The sequence below is a fragment of the Atractosteus spatula genome, chromosome 23 (genome assembly GCF_055471065.1).
Source record: "Atractosteus spatula isolate fAtrSpa1 chromosome 23, fAtrSpa1.hap1, whole genome shotgun sequence".
Classification (NCBI taxonomy): Eukaryota; Metazoa; Chordata; class Actinopteri; order Semionotiformes; family Lepisosteidae; genus Atractosteus; species Atractosteus spatula.
Window position 1 is genome coordinate 3,812,337 of NC_142728.1, and position 13,091 is coordinate 3,825,427.

General features: G+C 37.6%; 1 protein-coding gene across 1 annotated transcript in view; it reads left to right on the forward strand.

Moving 5' to 3' along the window:
• LOC148816079 (regulator of G protein signaling 3-like) overlaps positions 1 to 13,091 on the forward strand; it is a 36,324-nt gene that overhangs the window by 22,938 nt on the left and 295 nt on the right. The window contains exons 3-6 of the mRNA XM_088904653.1: positions 198 to 256; positions 3,341 to 3,435; positions 4,261 to 4,329; positions 5,934 to 5,994. Coding sequence (XP_088760779.1) covers positions 198 to 256; positions 3,341 to 3,435; positions 4,261 to 4,329; positions 5,934 to 5,994 — 284 coding nt within the window. The remainder of the gene's footprint in view (positions 1 to 197; positions 257 to 3,340; positions 3,436 to 4,260; positions 4,330 to 5,933; positions 5,995 to 13,091) is intronic.

Here is a 13,091-nt window from a genome sequence, read left to right on the forward strand (position 1 = left end):
TTAAATCTAGTAAAAAAAATCATTTATAATCTGTATTACAGCTAGGCCTGCATTTCTGATTTTCTGGTACTGTATACTGTATATACTGTACAATGGGATTAAACACACAAATGGTGAATTCAGTGCTTTTGAGAAAATGCACTTTCTAGCCTTGTGTGGAGGACATAGTGACACTGAAACCTTATTTTTACCTACAGTCATGGAAGCCAAAGGCCTCATGGGTAAAGAGTACCGGACATGCAATTCATATGTTAAGGTAATTATTATTTGATTTCTGTTTTAAACCACATTTCTGGCTGACAGTACAGAAATACGTACATTATTCACAAGATAATACAATGCAGTATTACTAGCAAGCATCATACCATAACTGTAAATGCTCTTATAAATAACACAAAAAAATTCCTGCCATACAGTTTTTCTGGTGTAACATTGGATTTTGCACAAATAAAATAATAACCTTGATAAGGTTGTATATACAGTACAAGTCAAGAAAAAGTGAATTTCTTTACTGATCCAACTGTAACTGTCTAACTCTCCAGTTGAATAAAAGGTATTTCTTCACATTACTGTGATAGAGTCCTGTTGTTGTACAGTATTTCACATCCTCATAAAGACATGGTGAGTCAAGGACCTTTCTCAATTACCATTCTCGCTGCTCTGCTAAGCCTTACAAGATGAATGTGATTGGACACAGAAAAAAGACAAAAGCAGAATTAAGATTGTGTGTATATAAGCCTAAAAACATAGAAAAGCAGGGGACTTGAATATCAGGGAAGCTGGAGAGGAGGGGAATTCCACTGACTTTCAAACAGTCTCCTCAATCATTGCTTTGGCCATTTCCCACATGGCACCCCTTGGACTGTCTGGATTCTCCATACCTGTATCTCCGGAGATCTCATACTCAACTTCCAGTGTAGGGGTTAACTATACCTAAGGCGCTTTAAAAGAGCACTAATGTCCTTCCCCTATAAGTGATGAACAGGTAAGTCCAGATATTTACTGCCACCCCTACATCAAATTCTTCCCTTATTTAAACAACTAAAATCGTTTGGTTGATGTTTGAACTCTGCACCAAAACAAAGGTTGGCAGGCTTTGAAAACACAAGCCTCTATGAATTTCAAATACCAGCCGTGGCTGTTGCTTCTGAAAAGGGTTCGTTGTCTTTAGATCTTGTTACTGTGCAGGGGACCATAAAACATAGCTCTGAGCTTTTTGTTCTTTGATAAAGACTTTGAGGTCTGTTTGAAAACAAGCATGACTAGTGTTCTGATCATCTAGTGTTTTGTCTCGCCATTTCTGTATCAGGTCTCTAATCCTAAACAGCTGGTGACAGATTTGACTACTTTACACTCCTTGAGCACAACATGTATTCTTCCATTTATGTAGTTAAGGTGGTTCAAATCAATGACATCAAAAACAGTTGCATGACTGTTTGGCTGACAAAAATGACTAACTCCCTGCATGATAAAATAATGTCTGTTTATGGTCTTTTTATGATTCAGTGAAATTTAACACACATCCACTTGTTTTGTTTCACACAATATTGTTCTTACATTCTAATGGCCTGCACATTCAGAAGGACTTCACAGCTTCTCACAACAACTTGTTTTCCTTCACCTCTTTATCTTATACAGACTATTTCTGCAGCTGGTGATAAATTACGGCAACTCACAGCCAGCTAAGCTAAAGAGTTGGCCTTTTTTCAACTTCTACTCGTGTGAGATTCCTTCATCGGCACTTTGCAGATATGGTCGAGCCTTAGATAATGTCACTGAAATCAAAGCCTTTCTCTCTAGTTGTTGGCAAGGTGGTGACTGTCCTGTTATTACTGAAGCATTAAATTTGACCATAGATAGTTAGATTGAAATTGTGTCTTACTGTGTAGTATAACTGACATTTGCAATATAAAAGAAAAGAAAAGAAACAATTGTGTGTTATAGTTGACACCATGAGAACAGAGAATCTGACAGTAATACCCTGTAGTTGAGACACTGTTCAGAAGCATAAACATTGACTCTGACTGAAAATATACTCCCGTTGTATTGTATGTACATTTATTAGAAGATAAGAAAAGGTGAGGCGTGACTTGTTAGCCTTTACCATATCCCCATCCCCTTGTCATGGCAAAGGTACAATAATGTTTAACTGTCCCAGCTGAAAAATGATTGCTGCCACAGTAATTGACTTCAGTTATATTCACCGTACTGATGAGGTTAGGACAGTGCCACCTATTGGTCTACCAGTGCCATATTAAACATTATCTTTGCTCAGTAGGAACTGCATCACTTACAACAGTATTTCTTAACCTGGGTCCTGGGGGGGCCTCATGTTTTGTGATTTTTTTCCCCCCAGGTGATTTCTTAATTACTGAGGCTCACCAATACCTTTGATTCAACCTCTTGCATGATTGGACATTTTGACCTGTTTCGGCCTGTTTCACTCTATGGTTTCAAAAACAAATCTTTTGGTCTGCAGTGGGTGTTGTGAAGAAATTTGCTAAGCAAGTCTCCACTCATTCCCTCCTCAATCACTTACTTACTTAAGTGATTGCTGCTTTGTTTACTGAAACAGCCCTTAGACACCGAATTACACTGTATCGAACACTCCCAAGACAGTGTCTCTGTGATTTCCGGATTGCATCTATTGTACACAGCTGAAATTAACAATGAACTGCAGCTCAGTTAGCTGAATTGATTAAGGCAGGCAGGAGCAGGTATGCGAACCATGTCTGACAACAAATAAAGAGGATTGTTTCACAGCACGCACATTCTGGAATTCCTTTGGAGTTAATAATTATTATTGTCATCATACAATAACAATGCATTCCTATCTGCGGGTTTCAAAAACTATTTGATGTTAGTGTTGCATCCTTTAAATTATTATATTTATTTGTAATGGTCAGATGAATGATTTACACGGGATATGTCACAAAAGACACAAGTGTGGAATTTTGACAGGCAGCGTTTGTAGGTACATTTGTTTTGTACTGCAAATCTCTTGTCACGTTAGTACATGTTCACCTTTACTCAGGGAGATGAAGAGGTACAAACCTGACATACTGGGGATTAGAGTGTGGTGCTGGACCATCACTGGTATCCAAGTAATATAGGATACAAGAAGAGCTGACCAAGATCAGTCTCTTGGAATGAGGCAAACCTTGTTTCCAAGGACAGAGATAGTGGAAGGAACTCATTGTGGCCTGGGATAAAGAGGAGTAAAGAGGTAGTCTCCTAATGTTACCATACAGTATGGAATTTCAAAGTGTAGGTAACTAGATGTAGTAAAAATAGGTGGAGTAGGTTTTCCTGTAAGGTTATGTGTCTCTTATTTTTTCAGATGGCAATTGTTCCGAACGCTGATCGTGCAACTCGCCAAAAGACAAAGACGGTCCCAGACTGTAAAAACCCAGTGTTTCACGAGACCTTTGTTTTGTGAGTCTCTATTTAATTTCTAACTCAATTTTCTTTAAAAACTTCTTTAAAGCAGGCAGGAATTTGCTACTTAAAATTCAGGCTCTGCAGAACAAACTGAACATCACTCACATCCACTGCCATCAGCTGTGTTTAATGTGCTCTTTGAATAGTGAATAACTCCACTGAAGTAATGCCCTTGTAGGTCTGTAGGAAATTGAGAACAACTGTGAAACCAGTAGGTATCCTGAAGTGTTTATAAATAAGAATCACATTCCAGTGTTGCAAAAATCACTGTAAGTCCATATGGTGGTTTTCAAGATACGATGGAAAAAGTCATTTTCTTTTAATCATTGCATTAGACTGTACAGGATTTCATGATCCTTGGACTTAGACTGATAGTCTTAGTGCATAGACTGATTAGAATGAACATCATTATTAGACCCATAATTCATTGTTTTCCTGGATTAGTGGCTATATTATAGCATGATATGGAAATAGGGCAGGTTTGCATGTTAATCTTTTCGATTTTATGGTTTCAATCCACATATATAAGGCTGAAAGGCTGAAAACCTTTTGTTGCTGTTAACCCACTCTGTAATGGTCCCAGATATACTTAATAAGACATGAAATATGTTCAGCTTGTGCTCATTCATTCCCTGACCTTTGACTTGAGAAATCCTGGGGTTAGAATCCATCTTGGGTTCTAAGAAAAGTGTCAATCAAAGCTCAACATCTCTCATTATTTAGTTGTCTTGATGGAAGCCTGCTGTTGAATGATAGGATATTTGAGAAATTACCTTTCGTAGATGGGTCATTTATTTGATCTATGTGCCTTATTTTTAGTGCCATAAAAAATGGAGACAGTCAGAAGAGGCTGTTGGTCACTGTCTGGAGCCGTGGCCAAGACCCCAGGTAAAGTTTGCATCTGTTTGTGCTGCAATATGGAAAGTGTTGTACTGTATGTTGTCAGTATTTACTGTCTCCATAAAATATTTAAGTACAACTTGCCTTCCATTTATTTTTTCAGCACGTACAAAACATGCTGTGAAATTGCTACCTGGATCCATCTGCATTTGATACATTTTCCAACTCATTTAACACATTAGCACAATGTGAACAGTGTAAGGTATCTAAGCAGACAATACTGAGAAAGTTTTGCAACTTGCATGGTCTAGGAAAAAAGTTATATCCCGTGGGCTTTCAATACCGTTGAGCTATTTATTAAAAAATCAGACTTGCATTTTACCTATCCCTAAAATATCAGTCAAACACAGAGTTGAAATGGCTATATCCTGTTGTTCAAGTGGTTCTTTTTAAGTTACGTTTTATATTGCGTTGCAGAATGCAAAATACACTCAGAACCACAAGCTGATGCATTTTCTTCATAATCATATGACACATATATTTCTGCACAGGCATTTGAACATGGAAAAGTTTCGAATTTTTAACTTTTGGAGAGCACAATCACAAAAATGACATTTTGTGGCCAAAGAAAGCTAAAATCACACAGGAAATAAAGTGGATGCTGAAAGGAAAAAAATAGCAAAAACTGATTGTGAATTTGTGCTGGAGCATGATGATAGACTTTGGAGTGGGAAAACATGCCTCCCTCTGTTTCTTACAGTATAGGCATTCTAGGGTGGGGTTTTAGTTCCCTTATTTTAGATGCAAAGGTCTGGTGTTTGCTCCAAAGCTCTGTTGTTCTTAAATCCAAGTACAACATTTTTTTGGTTGAAACAAACCTTCAGGCATATTAGCAAATCCAGGACCTCCTTGCATAATTGTTTAAAAAAATGTTGTTTGATACAAGTTCTTGGATCTAAAGGCATGTGTTCTCTGTCTCCTTCCGAATGAATCAAAGCTGTTGAAATTCGCAGCTGATGAATCACTGCTTGGGCGAGTACATTGTGAATGTGTGAATGGAATTTGCAGTAATTAAAAACCACTATGTTCTGGCTGTGTTCATACATAGTATAGGAATCATCCTGTAAAAATAAAACAATTGACGACTGTTTTATGTGAGACTACAAGGTGCTGTATTCCTGCACTCTACATATGATTGTGATAAATTTGACAACATGCATAAAGGTGAACAATAATACTATTTTGCAAATGGGCAAGAACAGACGACTAGGTTTATTACAACTAAAGTTGTTACTTTTTATTGCACTTGTGATGGCACAGTAATTACGAGCTGCATTACAAAAGTCAGTTCAAAACAACAATTGTTTATTCCCTCCTATATTTCATATGATCATTAATGCTTTTGATTTGATTGTATTCCATTTTTGATGGGGTCACAACAGTGATCTGTATAATTCATTTGAGGAAGACCCTTATGAATGGAAAATCATGTGTTTTTAGGTAAAGACATTGTTTCCCCACAACTGGTGAAGAAGAACCATTACTGGAAACCTAATTTTGGAGCACACAAGACTAATGAGAGCTGAAATCTTGTGCTTTTGCCGTGAGAAAGATCTGTTTTCTTCTCATATGTCTTTTGTTTCTGTCCGCAGGCAGAGCGAGTTGCTTGGGTGCATGAGCTTTGGTGTTCGATCTTTAATGACCCCTGTAAAGGTGAGTGACCATGTCCCATCTGATGAATCAGGTCTTCTGCACTTCACTGGATTCACAAACTATTAACGCAAATTAAACCAACATGAGTACCGCACAGAACGGTTTAAAACCCTCACTCTGTTATTCACTGATTGAGAGTAATATATGAATATCGTAAAAAAATATATACTTGTATTGTTATTTCTGAACATCGATTAATCTTAGGAATGGGTATATTAGATGGCCTAGTGAATTAATTCATGAAGAGGCTGTAGAATTGGAACTCTTGTTTTTGGAGACATTTTTGAAAATTATAAGAAATACAGTATTCTCAGAAAAGCGATTCTCTTGGGTCACCTCCCGCCTTTTAAATTGGCCTCTCTAAACTGTCACCAGGGGGCGTGAGTGTGCATGCACGTGTGCCTGGGTATGTATTCGAGGTGTAGTCCTGCCTTGCACCCTGCAGCTTGGGTTGCTCAGACCCTCACCAGGAATGAGTGAATGAGTCAATTTCTGACAATGGGTTATTCTATTTTCACAAAGAATTCTTCTCAGCGCAGTGACCAATTGTACAACTGACAGAACATGTCACAGTGTCACCAATCTACTTTGGAGGAAGCTGCCTCTGCCCTTTTCTTTCCATTACTGCAAAAAGAGTACAACAAAAGAGTGAGCATCAGGAATTCGGTCTCATGATCCCTATCCTGTTAACCACCTCGTGAATCCGATTGCTTGGTCACTTAAATCCAGTTTCAAGCTAGTGTAAAAGTAACTTGTCCAATGCATGATTGAGTGGGGCTTCTGGATTGGGGAAAAGTTTAGTTTTGGAAACTGTAACAGGAGGGAAGCTGTTTAAAAAAAAATGGAAAATTTGACCCAGGGTGTGTATTTTAATATTTGGCTGAAGATCTCTAGGCAATATTTGCACTTTCAGCTTATTCCTTATTTCTAGACCTAAAGTAAATAGTGCTATGAAGTTTAAGATGTCCTTCCTCTTTGAGGCTATTGACAAATTAGGATATGAGCACACCTCTGCTATTCCAGTACAGGTAATGATTAATTTTTGGTTGGGAAAGGAACTTTAAAGTATTACCTCTTGACTGCTAACAAATGGTCAAATGTCTTGTAGTGTGAAAGAAAGTTATCAGTCTACTCTAACAGGCTTTACTCTTCAGACATTGTGCTAATGTTAATTTTTTACATTCCTTAAATCCACCATTAATTTATATCGTAATATATTTCTTTATACAGTACTTCATGCTCTTGTATTGGGTCTGCTTTAAATTAGCATCCTGCTACATTCTGCTGCAAAAAAAATAAATTAAAGATACTCCATCCCTGTGCCTGTTAAGTCCTTCTGGCCTTAAGGGACTTAACAGGCACTTTAAAGAACCAATTATATATATGTATATTCCTTTTTTCCTTCAGCACTGTGAAGCCTTTTTGAAATCATGCTAGATATTCACTGTAACGAGATGGACTCACAACAGAGGGAAACATCACATGCTTACACATTAAGACACAAGAAGAATGAATTACTGTAGCATGTCAGTCACAGCCTTATGAAGTTATGGCATGTTGCCAAAGCCTCAGAAATCTTTTAGGACTCTCCTTAATGCATACTACTAGACATCCCTGGACTTGCCTTTATACTCCATTTCAAACATGTACAGCAGCTTGGTCTTTGGGTTTTATTGAGCTTCTCACACAAAAATGTCATATTTATAAAAGGTTTAGAAAATCATCTTGGATATGATGGGCAGTGGTTAGCATCGCTCCTTACTACACTGGGGCCCTGGGTTCAATTTCTGTGTGGAATTCTTATGGTCTCTATGTTTATGTGGGTTTCCTCTGAGTGCTCCAGTTTCCTTCCACATTCCAAAGACAAACTGGTATCTGCCCTTGGTGTTAGTATGTGTCTGTCTGTGCCCTGTGCCACCTTGTACCCATTGCTTGCCAGGATAGGCTTCAGCTCCCTCTACAACCATCTTTCAGATAGAGCAGATAAATAGGAAATTATTCATTCAAAACCGAAGTTAAACATTTGTTCTAAATACTTTCAGAGTTATTGTACTCTTAAATTACATTCTGCCTGTTGACCTTTTTCCTTAATAGAACAGAAAGCTGGACTAAAATATTAAAATGCTGTTCCATCACTTCACCTGTATTGTGAAGCTGACTTTTTAAATTCATTTTATCAGGTGAGATACATGGTAAATTCAAATACATTCTCAGTGACAATCTGGAAACCCATTTATAAAACAAGATGTTTTGTGAAGTCATCCAAGTAAAGTACGGTCTTTACTCTGGAGTCCTAAATACTATTCCATGCTGCTGTCCTAAAAATAACTTTGTACTGGTTGACTTACTTTTTTTCAGTTTTTCCACAGTGCCAATTTAGAAAGTGATGTGCATCAAGAAATTAAATAATGAAAAAGCACAGTGGGATCTCATTAATTTGTCATCCAGCCAAAAAGTATTTCTTGAAAATTGACATACCTTAAATATTAAGTCAGTCAATTTGTCCTTAATTCCAGCACCTTCTTACACTTCATGGGAATGGCAGTTAAATCTAGAACAAAATCAGATCATGCTTAATTTCATGAAAAGAAATAGGGTTGTTTTCCCCCCCACAAGCATCTTATTATAGTTCTATCTTTTATTTTTTTTTCTTCACAACAACCCTCAAGGCACTTATCTACAGTACCTGTGTACAACAAGGCAACATCTCAGGTGCCTTGCAAGGCCTGAGAACATAGACAAACCTGCCAACAGCCATTCCCTTTACACAACCCTTTATACAAAACCTAGGCTAATTGACAACCATATAAGAATGTGCCTCTTACCCTCCAACAATTAGTCAATTAACCAATTCACCACCTCTGAGTCTACAGCATATATAGGTATAGTATAAGTGATTGATGCCTGAATGACCTCTAGTGGCAGGTAAGCTCAAGCTAATATCAATCATGCTGTCCTGCCACAGTGCTAATGGTTAATTACCCTGATCTTGATGGGAATTTTACATCTGTCTGGCAGCATGACTTCATCTTCTCGCAACATTCCTATTTTTATCATGTTTTCCTAAGCAGAACCAGATCATCATCTGGTTTCTAGAGGTATGCATGTTTCTACCCTTCTTCCACATTGCTCAAACAGATTCCTGAGTGTCGTGATTCCATCGCTGCCAAGCTTAGTTGCAACTTTGAATTCCAGACAGCATAAAAATCCATTCATGCCACAAGGTGCTAATCATCTTCACATGTTCCTTGGCTCACCGCATTTTTTCACATTTATTTCTCCACATTTATTATCATTTATTTTTACTTGATACCTTTTTTCCCTCTGTACTATTCCACTTTCTTTACTTGTAAGGTCTTCATGTAGATCATCTTAAATATCACTGGGATTTTGAGTCTCATGGTTATTTTTTCATGGTTTTCTTATTTGACCCTGGGCATCTTTCTTAAAATAGCTTTCATGTATTTGTCCCTGATTTATGAAACAGCTAGGTTTTAGCTTGTTTTGTTGGGCTTATTGCCTGTTTGATCATCAGCACTTTAATAGACAAATTAGTACAGTATCAGATGAACTTCTCCAGCTTCTGTGTAAATGGAAATTGTTTTTAAGAATCTTTGCCTATTCACCAGCCTATGAACATGGCTAATTTAATCAATTTAATTGGGCGTGGCTTAGTGGATGAAATAAAATAACTCTCTGTTCTTTTGATTTTAAATAAACAGTTCTTCAGTGGTCTATATTACGGGTGCTCTCACACTTTCTTTGCATAGCTAGTATTTTTGTCACTGTTGTTTTTTTGCTTGTTTTTTTTTGCTATGTATTTGCTTTTCTAAAGAATGAACATTTTTTTAATGTTTGGACAGAGATTAATTGTGTTTTTTTAGCACAAGCGTGTGAGTGAGGTTTTTAATAATGACCACATACAGCTCTACTGCAGTACACGGACTGGGTAATAACTTTAAATATTAGTGTGGAAAGGATGAGGGGTTCTTTCGTGCTTTCCCTGTCAACATGCTTGGTAGCTCTCCTCAGGGAATAGTTAAGAGTCAGCGCTGTTTTAAAGACAGAACTTGGCACAAAGGGGAAGACTGAGTACAAGGCGTGGGAGATTTTGAAGGGAAAAAACACACACATTTCACAAAAGTGCTGATTTTTATCTGTCTGGGAAAAGAGTTTTGGGCAACAATTATTCGATAATTGCTGTGCCTGTCCTTTATTTTCTTTTCCCCTCTGAACAAGCGTAGTGTGAAAGCAAAGGGGTGTGCTGTATGCAGAATAAGACAGCACTTTAATTCATGCCACTGCTTCAGAGATGGTTTTCTCAACTTCCCCTTTTTCTTTAATTATTCACAACACTTTCACATGCCGTTATGCACTGAATGCGTTTTCCTTTTGTTGACCGAAGACATTTTTTGGCTTAAAAAAAGCAAAATCTCCATAGCAATGTCATATGCTACTGTCACCTGGACAAGACCAGATATTCACTTATGTAGGAGTTCTCAGCTTATTTTGCAGTGTTTAATCCTTTTGTTAAGATATTTGTCTCCACTTTATTGTTGAAATGCTATTTTGGATTTTACTCAATGCTGTTTTCAGCTTTACTTTTACCTGTAAGGTCTTCTTGTAGAACAATTTAGTTTTTAAAAACTAAATTTAGATTTTTAAAACAATATGGAATTGCATACCCTTTGGAAACATTGAAGTGCGTTCTGAGTGGGAATCTGTAAAATATTAATGGGGCACTGGACTGCACAGAGCGGGCTGATTGCAGAACCTCTGTTTAATAGCGTGATGCTCGTACACAATAGGGACGCTTGTTTGAAGCCTGTGGATTTTGAAAGCTCACTATATGCAACCCAATGATTATTTTGGTTTTTTAGTTTCCTTTTGTGATGTTTCCAGATCTCTGATTTGTGTAGGTCCCCTGCTGTCTTTACCTTCCAGGGCACTGTTAATTTCTCTCTCTCTCCTGCTTTCAACATCCTACTTGCTCTGATGTCTGTGGCATGGATGGTTGTCCAGAGGATGCACATGGGGAAAAAAAAGGAAAACTGAGAACAGAAGGGAATGTTTACACGAAGGTTAGTGGGAGTCAAGAACAAGCCACTTAGCCATGCTAAGTGCGGACGTAAAACCGAGGTCCTGACTCTCTGTGGTCATTAAAAATCCCATGGTTTTTCTCGTTAAGAGTAGGGGTGTAACCCCCGCGTCTTGGCCAAATTTCCCCCTGGCCTTTACCAATCATGGCCTCCTAATAATCCCCATCTATGAATTGGCTTCATTACTCTCCTCCCCACTGATAGCTGATGTGTGGTGAGCGTTCTGGCACACTATGGCTGCCGTCGCATCATCCAGGTGGATGCTGCACATTGGTGGTGGTGGAGGGGAGTCCCCATTACCTGTAAAGCGCTTTGAGTGGAGTGTCCAGAAAGCTTGATGTCCATCAAGATACAGTTAGTTGAGATCTTCAAACAAGGTGGAGTAGAATAGCCTCCTGCCACTTATCTTGCTTATAGTATAAAATAAATTCACAATCTCATATAATAATCACAGATGACAACTTGCTGATGCAGTATCTGGACAAGGCTGCACATTCTCTGGGAGATAGGACTGTATTGCATGTACAGCAGAAAGGATTCTTTTTCATTCTAAGCTATATGGCCCATTTGACAGGTGGAATCCTACAGTGGAAAGGTCTGATACTGTTTTCTTTCAACCTGATGTTTCGTCCATGCAGCAGTTTTAAAACTTCCAGTAGTTTGCCTATTACTATCTCAGCCACCTTACCAGATCTTTCATCTCAAGGCCAGAGGATGGGAAAAGTCTGGAATTAAAAAATAAAGATCTTCATGAATTAATCATGATGCAGTGTAAATGCTACTGTATATATACAGTATTTGGTGGGAAGGGCATTTTAGGGAATTGAAAAATATATCTGTGAAGAGACTATAGAGTGGAATCAAATTATGCTCTGATTATAAAAAAGAACATCTTTAACAGTATTTGCAGTTAATTTAATCCTGATGAGCCATAATGAGGGTTTTTCAATCATCCTTCTGAAGATCACAGAATGGAATATGTGATCAGTATAGAGAAAGCTGTCTTGCTATGTTAGTATGATTCATGGCAGAGAAAGTGTATGATCTTCCATCTCTATAACTCAAGTAATTTAGACCTCATTTTTTTATTATTGTGATTTTAATACTGAGCTGCTTTGTCTTCTGTCTTTGTGTTATTGTATAAGAAAATGCATCATTGTTTGGCAAGAGCAGTCTTCTCTGCAAAATGAGCTCTAGGCAATCGGTTTTGGTTGAATGGAATTCAAGTTAACCCTAAAGCATATTTCCTTTTGAAACTGGTCGAAAGAAACAAGGAGGATAAACACCAGTGTGCCTTAATACTGTTCATTCCCATATTAAAGAATTCACATTTAAAGCTACGTGTGTCACATTTAAACATTCACATTTAAAGCTGTGCATCTTTTCTAATACAGTCATTGAACATGATACAGTTGTTGTTTTTTTCTTCTCAGTACAGTGTGCTTTGCTAATTACCTAGGTTATGTCTTTTAAGGGTTAACATTTGGTGCTTGTTGCCAGGTTGTGTGCACATTGACTAATCCTTCCTGAGGACATTTGTCAATCAACTTAACTTTACCGTGACATTTATAAGTCCCCTATACCCCTGCCTTTAGTCTTTCAGGGTTTTAACAGTAATAAAGTACCTGCATTTATTTGTCTTTTCTTAATTGGTTTGATTTTGCTAATGATATGTTGGGCTTTAAACAATGGAGGTGGTCCTAGTTCGGAAGAGTTCCACTTGTTCAGAATTATTTATGTTGTATCAGTGTCTTTCACCTTCTACCAGACATGCTGAAGACATTCTTATAATCTAACATCATTTTAAATGAGGACGATAGAGCTGTTCCAGTGTGCTTTTCTCTGTGTCTCACAACTGACAGAAATCTTCAAATTTCCAAAAAAAAAAGTGCAAGAGAAATTTCTTTTTAATTAATCATTTATAATAACCTTTAATCATTATAGTTTTCCTTTTCACTGGAAGGCTGACAGTCATGAGGGACAGGGTAATTGTTTCTG